Below are 15,017 nucleotides of genomic sequence, written 5' to 3'. Positions count from 1 at the left end.
AAGTTGCTCGGTATTCCATGTCAATTTTCTTGCTTTGCTTCTGTTCGAAGAGAGGAGAGAGAGAGAGAGAGAGAGAGAGAGAGAGAGAGAGGAGGAGAGAGTGAGTTGAGTTTGTTTCATCGTTTTTTCCAACGTGATCGAATGGAATTCACGGCTTTGAGTCGCGTTCAATTTCTTCCACGAGATTTTTTCGTCTTCTCGCGCGGTGGAAGCTTGCACGTCGATGATCGATGAACGCGAGCGATTCGCGAAGAAATCGATACGCGATGTCGAGATACCCGACTTTGACGCAACCAAGGGGTTGATGGCTGGCACATTTGCGACCGGCAAGGATGATGCATTGCGGTCCGGAATGCGGAAGGACGCGAGGAAAAAAGGCGAAGCGAAGATGCTTCCGCGGTTGCTTTCAGCCTGCTACGTTCTCTCCCGTTCCTTTCGTCCCTTTTTTTCTTCCTCTTTTCGTAGCAGGGAATCTCTTCTCGTACCTTCGACGTCCGGCGTGCCTCGTATAAATGCTGTAAACCCTTCCGTGTAGCGGAAAACTTCCCTCGTTATCTTTGATTACGTTTTCGATTCTTCTTCGTATCGTGCCGTTGGCCGCAGCACCGCGTCGTGCAACTTCTCAGCTCCCCTTGCTCGAATTCCCCGAGTTGCTCGGAAATTTTGTAATTTACTCGATCGTTCGATGTCTCTTTGAGTTTCCTTTTTCCAACCGGGTTGCAGTATTAAGCGCGACGAAAGTATTTTAAAAGGTTCGTGCACGCTGCTTGCGCCATATTTCTCAACGAACAGAAAGTAACGAACGACCGACTTGTTGCGCGGGGAGAGACGAAGAGAAGATAGAAGGGATTCGTGACAGAATTTGGTTGACCGTATGACTGATATCCGATTCGATTTCACCGGCACCCGCACCTCCGAAGAAAAAGCAACGGGAGATCGAGATTCGGGAGAAGAAAAGGCTCTTCTCGCTTCGGTCGAAGGCAACGAATCCGAGCGGAATTCCGGCACGGCTGTTCGATCGCGACGCCGCGCCACGTCGGTGAAATTGATTGATGTACGGCCTGTCGAATCCGGCGGCAGCCTATTTCCGGCTCGCAACCCCTTGCCCGATTCCTTCCAGCCAGTTCTCCGCATTAAGTCCTGGACTTGTCGGATTGAATCTCACGCCAGTGGAAAATGCACTCGACCGATTCATTGCGAGAAAGCCCATTACCCTCGCGTCGTTCCTACGACTGATCGGTGTACAGCAGAAATAACGTCCATTTGAAAATCAACGGCGCAATCGTGTGGAATTCAAAGTCTCTTTTCATAATATTCCAAGCTTACAGGCGTTTCTGCGCGATTACGACGGGGCCGTAATCTCGTTCGATAGGAAAATTCGATCCCAAGACTCGCATCGTCGCTGGAATCCGCGCGAGATTTCGTTTTCTATCGATTTCTTGTTTCTGTCGAGAAATTGGCTATTTCCGAAAAAGAAGAGCGGAAAAGTAGCGTGTCCGACATATCGATGACGGTGTCAAGATTAAGAAGAGCCTGCTTCTCCGGCAAAAAGTATTTGATCTTTTGCCTCGTATTTAGGTGGACGAGGAGGACATTAATAGAGTTCTTCCGGTTGTCTAGTCGGTCAATCCACTTTGCCATCAGAAAGATGAAGAGTCGGGAAAAATCTTCCAACGTCTTTTCCTCAGCGGCCGATTGGCTCGTCGATACTTGGCGTAGCTACAGAACGTCTCTATTGTCCTGGTGAATGGTACAGCCAGCCTAATCACTGTACCCCATTATAGCGGCTATCTCTGCCTTCCTCGTTTTTCCTTCTTCCTCCCCCCTCCCCCTCCCCAGGCTCTTTCCGCCGCCTCTTCTCTCCCTTCTTTACCTTTTAACCAATATTCTACTTCTGTCCCTATCGATGCTGCGTCGTCCTTCCGTTCGCTGCTCTTCTTTCGTCTTTACGATCGCCATTGAAAAGGTTACTGCCGCTGCCAATGGCTCCAAGCGTTTTTTTAAGACCGACAGTTCGGAATCCCGGCTCGATTGCTACCTTGGGATTGATTGGCAGATTGAACGTGTCGATGGCCTCTTGTAATTCCTAGGCAAACCCTTTTAATCGAGCGAAAAGGGCCGTCTTCGTCGAAAGGGACCGGCACGTGGAGCTAGTTAGCTGCACGATCTATCAGAAAGCGATTCGTGATATCGATCGCGTTCAACTTACTCCACTTGCGCGTTTATAGAGTTCAGTCATCGAAGTTGCGAACAATAACGAGCAACCGCGACAGCTGGCAAGCCGAACGATACGAGTCGACCGAGGGAAACGAGCCGGATGCGAAAGAAAAGCGACGAAAGGATGCGAAAGGAAGTAGCGCGTAGATGGGTGTCGGGAAAGCCGAGGTTACGATAGTCGCTTTGCTCGCCTAGAATGAAGTCAAATCATATTTTTAAGATGCAATTTCGACGGAAATCTCTTATGCCGTAGCAGCTGCTACCAGGCTACCGTTAACCTGTCTCCTTGCCGGCGTCCTTCCTGAACTACGACACGTATCCGGCGAAACGTCTCTCCCGAGTAAACACAAAGAACGAGGCGAACGAGAACGACAAGAGGCTGGATTAACGTAAACGAGAAAAAAGAGGAGAAGAGCAGCGAGGACACGATGGAGGAAAAAGAAAGTGCTCGTATCTTTGGTCATTTTCCCCTTGTAAGAGACGTCGGACTTTCTGGCTTCCCTTGGCCCGACACGATACGCTTTAATCGGGCGACCATACTTTCCTTCGTGAATTCCGATTCGCACCGTACGAACGAGTTGGGAAACTGAGACAACCTCGTACGCCTTCTGGATTAAACTTTCTCCCCTACGAAATCGAAGCCGAATCCCTTCGACAAACTTTCTCCGGTTTCTCAATGCTGGCGCCGAGGCGGACGCGTGCAAAATCGTCGCTACCGATAAAGCGAAGGAACAACGAAAAACTTTGTCACGTTGGCGAATTACTCTTCGAACGCTGTCTTCTTCGCGGTAAAAATTACTCTTAAGAGAGAAGCTTATAAAACGACGTGTAAAGAAGAAGAGTAGCGTAAATTCTATTCTCCGTGAAGCTCGTTCCTCTTGGAATTAACGTGGCAACTGTTTAAACGTTAGAAGAACCTAGCGACTTGCCATTCACGGCAACAAACGTAATTTTGCCTGTAACGGCAAAAGGAGGGCAAGAAGGAGTACGTTGAAAGTCTCTTATCGCTTTTCGCCATAAATCCGCGAGATGATCGGCTTTCAGCGTGGCGTGTTTCGCGGTGCGGTGAGGTGCGGTGCGACGCTTTAATTCTCCGCGTTCTAACGGCGTTGTACTAGATCGAGCCTGTCGAACGATCTCATATATTATGCAAATAAAGGATTCAAAGTTTTAGCCAGTAAAATATACGAGCCATTATATGGGATAAGACTTGGTTGGCTACGGTAACGTGCCCTCCACGGTGATTTTCTTTACGTTCGCGGACGTTGTCGCGTAAATTACCTGTAACGTAGCTCGCTTGTAAATTTAGGGACGCACGCTGCTGCCTTTTTGTCCACCAGAGATTTTTCTCCGCGAATCTGGCATATTATGTTTCCGCTATTGTGGCACGCTAAGTGTACGGGAATTTTTGTACCGCTGCGTTGCGAGCTTCTACTTTACGAGATACACCCAGGCTTTTAATAGCGCCATAATAGTGTACCCGCGGAGCACGAAATACCGTATTCCAAAGACTGAAATAACTTGGTTAAAAGAAAAAAAAAAAAACGTCCGATTCGTGCAGCGCACGCTATCAACGAATTATTACGTCGTGTATCCGCCCAAGTATACCAGCAGCTATAATCGTAGGAAACGCAACGAGACAGCGACGTTGATTACGCGGAATATTAATCGATGAAACCATACGTACGTCGTGTATCCATGTCAATTTCGACCAGGGAGGATTGGCTCTGATGTGACACTCGAAGTAGACGTCGTCGCCTTCCTTGATATCCTCCGGGCTTAGCGTCGATCCAAGGTTCAGCGACACGATCGGCGGATCTGGAAACAGATTTTAATCGAAGAAATCACCACCACCAACGAGACAGAAAGAACAGAATAGCGTCTCGGTCGAATTATCGAAAGTAGAAACACGATCCTATCGCCGAAGGTGTACGTGCGAGGATCAAGTAAATAATCGCGAACGATTTACTCCGATAATAGATAACAGGGATACGCGTTATCTCCTTGTCAAGCTTTTACTATTTTTTCTCATAAAGAAGGAATACGCTGAAGGGTTTGGATACGTTTTATCGTCACGGTAGGCTCCACCCTCGTACAATTTCATCAACCTGATACCAGGTCGAGGCACGCTCTCTCGGTTCGTCCTCGTCGTGCGACAACCTATCCGTAGTTTCGATACCAAAAACATGTATTTTCGGTTTCCAAGCTCAGTTTCTCAAGTTCCCGTTTTTTTTTCCTGACCATGAAGCTTCTTTGCCTGCGATATACGACCGTCTCGATGTCAAGGGATTATCTTAATCCAAAATACTCGCCACGTACGCTCGTTTCACGGTGGCCACAGGGTTGCCGGTGAATTACAAAGAAGACAAATCTCTGCGGGTTTTGGCGCATGCTTATTCGCGTAATTTCTTCGTATTCTTCTAGCAGACGACATCGGCCACGGTTTCGCTAGCTCGATTGTCTTCCAGTCTGGCTCCACGGTCTCGCTTGGCAGCTGATTCCTTCCTGGTTGGTGTAACGTCCTCGAAAAATTCCAGTATTTTCTTTGCCTCTTGTATCTCTCGTCTTCATTAGTTTAATCATACCGGTTCCTCTTAGCTCGCTTTCTCGTCGGGGAGTTTATTCTTCGGGCGTTCTCGCAGGATTTTATCGCGCGCCACGATAAATTCCCTCCTTTCCGGTGGCTCTTCTTTTCCCCCGTGTACCGGCGTGTACTGCTCTTTCGAGATAGTATTAATTAGCTCGATCGCGTCTACCCGCTGCTTCTTCTCCCTTCAGCCCCAAGTTCAACGCCGCCACTTTTTAATTCTCGAACCTCCGTCGTTGCATCGTGCCGTGTCGCTCCTGTCCCTTGTTTTCCGCTCTTCTTCCACCGAGGCGAGATACTCGTCCAGGATTGCAATAAATTCCACCCACTATCCTCCCCTTTCATTTTCTTCCCCGTTCCTCGCGAATCGAGAGCTCGTGTGTATGGGCGGAGACGAAGGTGGAGCACGAAAAACCCGGGGCCGGCTCCCGAGGTAATGCGTAATTTCAACGATGCTGCTCGACGGTCAACGTAATTGGATACACGACGTGACGTTATTTCTCCTGTTGTCGCGCTTTTTCCTCAGACGCTATCGAGCGCGTTTCTTTCCCGCTGTCGATACACCTGGCGTATCTACGCGCGTACTTTACTTACGGGACGGTGTTTGACAAAAGCGGTCTGGAAACTGTGAAACGAACCGGCGGAATATCATACCAATGACGAGGAATCAGTTCCCCTTACTTTCTACTTATAAAGTTGCCAAATAATTAATTGCAAAAAGTTACGCCGCTTCCGACGAGCTGTGCTTCCGTTCCGATCGGAAGAATCTTGGAGATCTTAAGCAGATCTTAATCAGATCTTGACAAGTGTAAAAGTATAAAGTTTCAGGACGCTGGCATTTCCACCAGAAACTACATTTACGTTCGATTTATCCGCTGGAGGTGTAACAAGTGTAGCCGAAGTTAGTTTCGATTCGTTTCAGATCCCTCGTTGTTCCATAGAAACGCACTGTGGCGAGTTTCGTGGCTACGCTGTAAGACGAGGTAATTACAGTCCTTCGTAGCCTATGTACACGGTACGCAGATGCGTAACGAATAACAATGATCTCGTAAGAAGGAATGCATGGTCGTGTGCTATTATCCACGATCGTCTTTTCACGATGTGGTTTTTACGCGACGGACGAATTTGTTTTTTGGCAAAGTCGACAAATACGCTCCGCGAGAAGAAAGTCTGTTCGCGTCATGACTTTTTAACCGATTCCACGAACGAGGATGGTAAAAAGGAAAGTCCATAGGGGCGCGAAATGGAACGAGTCGAGATGACGGAATACCCACCTCCCCCTGTCCTCGAATGGGAGAAGAGAGAAGAAAAGAAACGTGGAAGCTCGTGGATCAATCGGAACGACCGAATTCATCGATGGCATCCTTTTTCTCTTTACGAGCTGTCCGTCCCTATATGTCACATATATCTTTTTTTTTTGTTTTACGATCAACTAGATCGGGAAACGGTTCCGCGGAAGAACACCAACGATCGGTTTCGCTGAATTTCGGCTGTAATTCGCTCGAAATCCAGCGGAGGCCGTTTTATTGCAGCTGTAAAAACAAGGGTTGGGAGAAAAAAGGAAATGGAGGAAAAGAGGAAGAGAGGGGCGACTGGAGGGAGGTGTGCGTTCAACGTAAAAACGCTCGTAAATCGGCCGATTTCACGATGCGCCTCGATAGAAGATAAGAGCAAGGGATACGCCAACCCCATGGCGATACTCTATCTTTTTATGACGTTCGCGCGACGCGTATGCATACATTAAGAAGCGTCGGTGGAACGCGGGGCAAGTTTAGCACGACGAATCATCGAATATGCATTTAACGTCACGTCCGCTCGTAAAACGTCGTACCAAGAAACGAATCGGGATCTCTGTGAAAAGAGCAATAGAATATATATTTATCGTATACTTACAGACGACGTCGATCTTCCAGGATTTCTCTACGAACAGTCCCGTAACGTTTGGATTTTCGGCCCTACAGGTGATCGATTTCCCGTGATCTTCCACCCCTGGCTCGAATTCCACCATGCTCACCGTCCGATTCTCCGATCTCTCCTCCTGCGTCACAGATCGTTCGAAGTTACGCAAAGTTTGTATTCTTTGGCCAGTTGAATGATCTATCTCGATGGCTCGTTTCGTATTCGAGAGTTATTTGAGTTTCAAACGATGGGAGGCTACGTCAAGGTACGCTAGCCGTGTCAACGGCTACGAGAAGAATAAGATGCCCGAGCTTTTCCAGCAAATCGTTCTGGACCGTTGAAAAAGAAAACGTTTGTTACGCACCTCTGACGAAACGTCGTCACGCTGTAGAGTTTTGCGTATCCTGGGAAAGATATCTTGTTCTTCTCGTGTTTAACGTTTTCGTCTGACGTTTGAAAATGTTTTCACGTGAGAATCTTTTTTACCGAACGAGCTTTCGATACTGTATTTTTCACGCTGTTTTTCCAACATCTTCGATCCTTCTTCATTTCGCAACGAAGAGGACGCTTGCTCTTTCGCACCGCCACTTTGTCACCGTACGGAAGAATGTAATTTTGGCAGATAATAATTTTTACCAGGTATCGCGAATACCGTTCTCAGTGGCGTCGCTCGATTCAATTCCGCGGCGCAAGATGGCGAGAAACGAGAACGAAGGTAAAAGATAAAAAGCGAAGAGAAAAAATGGGAAACTAGTTCGACGGCAACTCGGCATAGTTAATTTTGGTTATATTAAGGTCGAGAGGCAGACCGTAAGCAACGCTGGCAACATCTGCTGCAAATTCATTCCTGTTAGCCCGGACTCGAAAGGACCCGGGTCCTGCTGCTAACGCCGTGGAATCCTTTCTAAAGAGTACCACCGGATTCTACCGAGCGTGAATTTTACCGGCAGCTTCTGACGCGAGATTCTTCGCTCGCGTTTTTCTATTTATTTTCCACCGGCGTCGAGAGAAAAAGCCAGCCGCTACTTCGACCGGGAATTTTGTTTCAAAGCGTGTCAACTGATACTACGCTCGACGCGGAAGCGCGTTAAGGGGTCGGAACCAAAACTTTCCTCCGGTTGGACACGTTCTCTTCCCTATTCTTCCTCAGTTTTTCTCACTTCGAAGTTCTGCTCCGCAGCCGCAAAAAAAGATGTTCTTTCCTCTGCGCGTAATATAGGAATTGTCGTTACCCAACCGCCGGAATTATACTTTTGTCTGTGCTCGTCTAATTTTCTTCGCGCCAACGTTTTCACGGCAACCGAGAAAAAGGAGGGAAAAGGCAAGGTGGCGGCGAGCACAAGAGGGCACCGGAACGCGCAAAGGCGTCGCGGAATTTCATTTAGAAATATTTATACGCTCTTAAGTGCACCGATGCGTTCGCGTTTCGACCGAGTAGGAAATAAAGATGATATATCGCGCGATTACACGTCGACCCTATCGCAGTTTTCTCGGTACTTTCGGTTCGCTAACGAAACGCTTTCTGGTCGTGAAACCCTGTAATACGGAACGCGTGGCGAACGGCTAAAGACAGCCTGAATGACTATGGGATAATCAGGATGGTAATGCAATAGAAGCGGTCTACGTGTTCTGCTGCTTATAGAATCTGCTTACGTTAATATCTCTCCTCGGTTCTTTCTTCAACCCTTACGCTATCCCCGGTATCCTTGGTACCCCTTTTCTTTCTCACCGTTCTCTCGGGACCGCAGCGCTCGTCCTCGTCGTTCCCTCCTCCTTCTCTTCTCTAAAGCCACGTTATGAGGCTATATTTTATTATCCGACGCTTGTGCCACTGGGAATTTTAAAGAGACGCGTCGCCGCGTAAACGAGCAACGACGTGGCCTTATCGTCCAGCCTGTTCGTTTTAACGGCGCGGCGTACTACGTTTCTCGTTTGTAACCCTCGATCTCTGTCATTCCCCGGTGATTTTAAGCAAGTGCTACACGGAATATACCGAAAGTCACGAACCGTTGGTTCGTGCGATCGCAAGTCTGGCGATTGGATAGAGGTTGGTTCGTGGTTGTTCCTTCTCGTAGGGAGACATCCATCTCGGAAGGGGAAGTCAACTAGCGGAGGATATCGCGAAGGCGCTGCAAGGTTCATTAAAATTCCTTGCGTTCCGTGACTGTTCGATGTCCGGCAACGCGGTGTCTCATCGGCGAATCTTCACACGTATCCGGTCCACGGCTCGTCAAAGAATTTTAATTTCATCGTATAAAAGTTGAATTGGAGCTCCAGATGGTCGCAGAATCGTCACGGACGCGGGTGTTTTGCTCGAATTAGAATTCAGCCGAGTTTCCATCGGTGACTGTCGTTTACTCTGTTAATCAGTCCGTACGCCAGAGTCTTGGTCCGTGCGTCGAGAGTACAAGGGCTTGGAGAGAGAGAGAGAGAGAGAGAGAGAGAGAGAGAGAGAGAGAAGGAAGGAGAGCACAGGTGCGACAACGAGCGAGGATATTGCGACTGCTGGTGCACGGATATGCCGCGCCGAGGCGTCGTTAAGCGTTGCGGGCAGGGCTTGTTAATGAACAACGCGAAATTAATTAGGGTCGCGCGTCAACGTGCCGAAGACAACGGCGGAGCTGTACACGTGCGCCCTGAGCCTGGTCGGCCAACGTTACATCTGTGATTCCGGATTATCGATAATGCGACCGCCTCGGGCCTCTGCCTAACCGTCGTGATTTAGGTACCAGCGTATCTGTTCGCTCGACCGAGCGCCAGATTAACTCGAATTGCGACGAGATTACGAATCGACGAGATCTCTCGCGCCAACTCCATCTTATCTTCGATCTTCTCTTTCGCTCCCTGTACACACTCTGTCGCGTACTTTCCACCATAGATGCTTTCGTATCTTCCGCTTTGCCACAGAAATATCTCGGTCCAGCCAAAATCGTTTTAATGGCGGCGAATTACGCTCTTGTCGATCGTTTCGGTAAAGACAAATCCGACCTCTCAGCCGGATCCGAGAGGCTGCATTTCATTCGCGAACGCGAATGCTGCTGCAATGCAAAGAAAATCCCCGACTCCGCGTGGTGGCGTTGCCTCGCCTTGATGCGTTGACGGCATCGGTGAGAAGCAGCAGACCGGGGCTTTTTCGCGAAAATGTTCCCCAACTCGCGAGAAGCTTAGCTCTCCCTATCTCTCTCTCTCTCTCTCTTTCTCCTCTCTTAGTATTCCAAGGAGTCGAGGAAAACGCGCTCTCCGACCTACCTAGCCACCTCTACCTACATACGTTATCGGCAAGCATCGAATACTCCTATCGGCGTAGACGCCGATTTTCGCGCTCTGCTTTCCAAACAACCTAAAAGGGCTCCTAACTTTGTAACGTGGTGCGTAGTTGGCTGGAAACTCGTAGTTATGGCTTTTGAAAGTGCTGTCGGAATGCGCGGCTTCGCGTCAGAGTCTTTCTCTTCATCGACGTTCCATTTCGTCGATCAAATTCACGGTTCCGCTAAATAGCTCAGCCGCTTCGCCACGGGTTATCTCTCTATTTTCCAGGTTCGCCCTCCTTCTCGTCCTTTTTATTCCTATCCGGCGATTATTTCGCCACGTCGAGAAGGAAAAATGGTGGTTCGAACGCGTTCTCGTTTCTTCCGACCAGCGAAAAGTTTTCGTTAAAATCCGCGACTGCATCGTTCCGATGCTTCCTAATGATTTCGACGTTTTCCTGTTCCCTCTCCAATCGACGTACGCCGTAATGGCGCATCGTTGTCGCGAACAAAGGGTTTCGAGCCTTTCGTGTACCGAATGTATCTTGGCAGGTTCATTTCGTAGCCAATAGCAATGCTCTTCGTGGCCGCGTTATTGGAAACGTCGAATATCGCAACTTCGAGTCGAGAGTTCTCTACTGGACGGATCGACCGATGTTCTTCCACCATATCGGGTCCACCGAAATACAGGAAATACAGCAGATTCGATCTTCCAGGCACCCGCAACAAATCACACAGCTGTTCGTTACTCTCTGGATCAATTTCCAACTCTCCGTCGATTCGAATAAATTCTTTGTAAGCGCATCATCCGTTTCTCGGCCACGACGCACAGTGGCATTGTAATTTTCACCACACATCCTAGCGGACATGTTGTTACGCGTCCGTCGAATCTCATCCAACAGCCATCTACCGGACCTCGACTTTCGTTCACTTTCATTTTCGCTTGCTATTATACGAGTAATATTGAAATAAAAACAACGTGTTTGATTTTGTTATTAAACATCGTACGAACGGAAAACCATTCGTAACGACGTACGGCGTACGAGGTAATAGAAACGGTAAATATTAAATGAAATTAATATCGTATGAAAAACAACCCGTGTTCGATTACTGCGCCGTCGTTCCCGTTTTGTTTTGTTTTGTTTTGTTTTGTTTTTCTTTTTCAATCAAACGAAATAAAAACCCTTTATGTTTGCAATAACTCTCGACTATCGTTCCCTAAAAAGGTCAAAAAAAAAAAAAAAAAAAATCGAGAAACTATATAAGTGTCGGTATACACCAATATGCATCACAGTAGAAGTAGTAACTTTTAATTCGAGTAGCGCGTCCGCTGGAAGAAACGTAAATGGATCCGCGTCATCGCGAGGTTTCGTTAGGACATCGAAGATAAGCGTTAGCGAGATTCGTGGAACGAAAACGAAGGAGAGGCGAGATCGCAGGGTGGTTAAGTCGACATTGCGTAATGACCAATTAGCATACCGCCAATGAAAATATCTGCAGTCGACAGGTGTGGTTGCTTAATTCAATCGACGTCGCTCGAAAGTGCCAGCCTCGAACCTACCTTCCGACCCTCCCGCCCTTATACAGCCCCTTTTCCTCGTACAATCGGACGCGACTCGAACCTGCGAATCCAATCCGTTCGAGCAGAGTGCCGCCATTTCTCTTGCCCTGCTGCACTTTCAGCGCTTGGTCCCGTTCCGTTTCAAAGGCCGACGCTAAGCGACGCGACGCGAGGCTTCGCTCGGCGTCTTCGTCTTCCCAGCGCTTTGACTCTGTTTCCGAGCCGAGAATCTCTTCGGAGGAAAAGATTCGCCGCCGAGGGGTATAGTTATCGGTTCCCCGGAGCGTTTCGACCTTTTCAACCGTTCCCTATCTCTCCTTTCCGCTCTCTCGTTACCTTTTCTTTCCTTCCTCTATTCGACCACGAACCTCGAAGAGAGCTCTTTCGAGAGATAGTTCGATACTCGCTGCTCGTAACTCCGGTTCCAGCTACTATGCGATGGGAAATCGAGCCGTCCACGCTTTTAGCGACTGTTTCATCGAGTATTGTTCGCCTCTTCGTCGCTTCGGCTCGGCCTGCGTCCCGAAATCTTGGCACAGTTCTCGTTAAATCGCGATAAGACTCGTTAGCGGACGATCGTTTTTCAATTACAAGGACGCGCGAATATCGTCTAACGATATTCCTTTGCCGCGTGCAAAAGGAACGTTCGCGAGTGTCTTTAACCGCTGCTGGCGGCTATTAGCTCGCTGGGAGAAGAACGTAAAGCGAAAGGGCGGAAGTAGCGAGGCGTAATTTACGGGACACGGACATTCTGATTTAAATTTCGACCAAGTGAAATTGAAATACCTTAGTGTCAGCACGCGTTACCGTATTTCATCGTAGCTGCGTCCAGCCCTGGAGAACGGGCCGGGTTAATTAACAACTAGCAAGCCCAACGCGCCGACTATAATAAGCAGCTTAGGTGTTAATTAAATGCCGCCTGCTACCTTTTGTTCCTTCGTCGCAAACGCGACAAATTTCGTTAAGGTGATGCGCTAATAATTAGAAAGCGATAACGAGCGGATTATCGGGGTCTAGTTGCGCGGATAATGGACCAGCAGGCCACGCACAGGAAACACATATTTTCGCCTACCGACGACGATAATAAGTTAGTCGGACCGGCACGATGCTGCGTTACGTCGCGCCCCGCCGTGTCTATCGATATCTCATTATCCGGTAGCTATGAGATTATCCCGAGGAAATCGAATTTCCAACCGACGAAATTAGACCGCGGCGTCTTAATTTCGGGTTCGCTCGCAACGAACCTTCCTGTCTTTCCGACACGACCTCACCGCAAACCGGATACGAGTTACGAGAAGCGGAAACTTTGCCGAGGAAATTTAGCGACGCGAGCATTAGCGATGCCGCACCTCGCCTTTGTTTATTTCGCACGAACGACGAGGGGGAAAAAAAGCAGAAAGCTTCGGCTGAAAGGAGATACCAAGGGGAACCAGGCTTTGTTCCCGGAACAAAGGTTGCACGCGAGACTTTCGAAACGGGATAGAGAATTCGGACTAAGCTTCTAACCTCGATCGCTCGTTATTTCTTTTTCTCACCGTGGTGTGTTTCAGCTGTCTTCTTCGTCCCTTGTACCAAGTTATCACCGCCGGTGGCCTCGAGCCGATGGTCTCGCATTCCACCTCGTACCGTTTCCCAGCCAGCAGAGATTCGTTTCCGACTCCCTTTTTCCCTGGCCTCCTTATGGTAGCCGTCAACGGTTTCACTGAAAATCAACCAACGAGAATTACGACGTTTGCCAATCGATAGATCGATCGACGGATCGGTCCTCGATGTCGACGCTTCACGTCGTTCTCCTTTTTTTTTTTCGAATCACCGAGTCTCGCAACCGCGCACGGACCGACGACGCTAATCGGGCGCGATAATTAAAGTGAACCGATAATTAAGGCGGACAAACGGGCAGGGGATACGTGAGCTCGATGCAAATCGTGCGGCCGATTTAACGTTGTAAAACCCCGACAGGTCGATTGCCAGTCATTTGTCATTTCCGAAGAACGATTCTCGGCCCTAGGGCGTTCGCTTTCGGGCTTTTCCGCAGAAATACCAATAATCGTTTGCTAATCTTCCATCTTTCTGTCCGTTGTTTCGTCTCTCTCCCTTCTGATCGATCGATCGGCCGAAAAATCGGCGGACACGAATCGCAAAAAAGGTAGATTCGATCGCAAATTATTTGCCAATTTCTTTCGCGAGCTTCTGCCGCGATAACGATCGCAACACGAGGTAAACATTGATTTTTCAACGCGTGTGTAAACGCGTGGAACGATACTGTTCCGAGCGAGGCGACGATCGCTTTGACGGACGATAAATCCGAGTATCCAATTGGCCAATACCAGCCAGATACGATCCGTTCGTGCGTGAAATATGAAAACTACGAGAATAGGTCCGTGGCTTCGTACACCGTACCACTGTACCGTTTCTGTTCTCATCCGACTGTCAGCGATAATGAGTTTCGACATTTTTCTCGCGCATCCATTCTCCTCTACTCGCGTTCGTTTCGTTTTGCTTCGCTCTGCGAACAGTTGTAGCGCGGCATTCTCGAGAATGCACGGAAAGACACGGCCACGAATTATCCACGAAAATACCATTATATCGATTTGTTTCTCACGCGGTTTACGATTAGTTAAATACAGTTAGCAGCTGAGAGAATGCGTACGAATAATACGAGTGTTGCTACATTAGTAATTTTTAAGCGAACAACACAGCGGATCGCGTGCACGCAAATATTTGATTTGCCGGATTTCCGGAATCACCGGTCTTTTCGATTATCCGCAATCTCGTCTATCCTGCGCTTCCCCGGCAGCCGTCTAGCCCGGCAACGGTTCGCCTCGTCACCGTTCAGGGGTTTTTTAATTTCTCTTTCGTTTTTTGTTCCACCAGCCATGAGATGAATACACGCTCGATGCATGGTCACTTGGTGCAGGTCGCAAAAATCAAAGAGCGAGCATCGATCAATCTCCCTTTTTCCCTCTTCGTCCCCATCGCTTTTTCTCTCTTCCGTACGCGTACACCATTGCCGCGGCCACTCTGCTCCTCTTCCTCCCCCCCCCCCGCGCCATTTCTCTCGCTCTCTCCCCTTCCTTCTTTCTCTTTTCCCCCCTCGTTCCGTTATCTCGCGCACGAAGCGCAGATTTTTTTTTTTTTTCGTTCGCCGCTATGATGGGTGTTCTCGTTCGCCAATAACGGGTCTTCAATTTCGTCATTCGCTTCGTCGAAAATTTCTTGACTCTCGAAAGGACGGATCATTCAGTGCCGATCAATCACGGTCGTCGTTCGCGCCGTCGTCGACTGCTTTCTTTTTTTCCAACATCGTCGACTCGCCGGAAATAGACGAGGCTTCGGTAAATATCTCGTAGAATTTCGCCGAACGTTTATTCGTCGAACAGCGAGATGGTAGTAGGATGGAATGAAATTTCCTTTAGGCGAATCTACCCCTCGCTCTAGTTTCTCCCTTGTAGCGGTAACCGTGCCGCGCGAGGCCAGATAATTGATCTATGAATTTTTCAGTTTA

The 15,017-nt window shown here is 48.6% G+C and overlaps 1 protein-coding gene across 4 annotated transcripts in view; it reads right to left on the bottom strand.

The window, feature by feature from the left end:
• Nucleotides 1-15,017, bottom strand: part of LOC117205103 (nephrin-like) — a 252,859-nt gene that overhangs the window by 30,686 nt on the left and 207,156 nt on the right. For all 4 annotated transcript variants that reach the window (XM_033443190.1, XM_033443191.1, XM_033443189.1 and 1 more), the window contains 3 exons: nucleotides 13,048-13,214; nucleotides 6,698-6,842; nucleotides 3,905-4,035 (listed from right to left, as the gene is read on the bottom strand). In XM_033443190.1, the coding sequence (XP_033299081.1) occupies nucleotides 3,905-4,035; nucleotides 6,698-6,842; nucleotides 13,048-13,214 (443 nt within the window). The remainder of the gene's footprint in view (nucleotides 1-3,904; nucleotides 4,036-6,697; nucleotides 6,843-13,047; nucleotides 13,215-15,017) is intronic.

The sequence above is a fragment of the Bombus bifarius genome, unplaced genomic scaffold (genome assembly GCF_011952205.1).
Source record: "Bombus bifarius isolate JDL3187 unplaced genomic scaffold, Bbif_JDL3187 scf7180000007986, whole genome shotgun sequence".
NCBI classification, from domain to species: domain Eukaryota; kingdom Metazoa; phylum Arthropoda; class Insecta; order Hymenoptera; family Apidae; genus Bombus; species Bombus bifarius.
The sequence above is the reverse complement of the archived record's forward strand: the minus strand, read 5'-3'. Positions and strand labels throughout refer to the sequence as shown.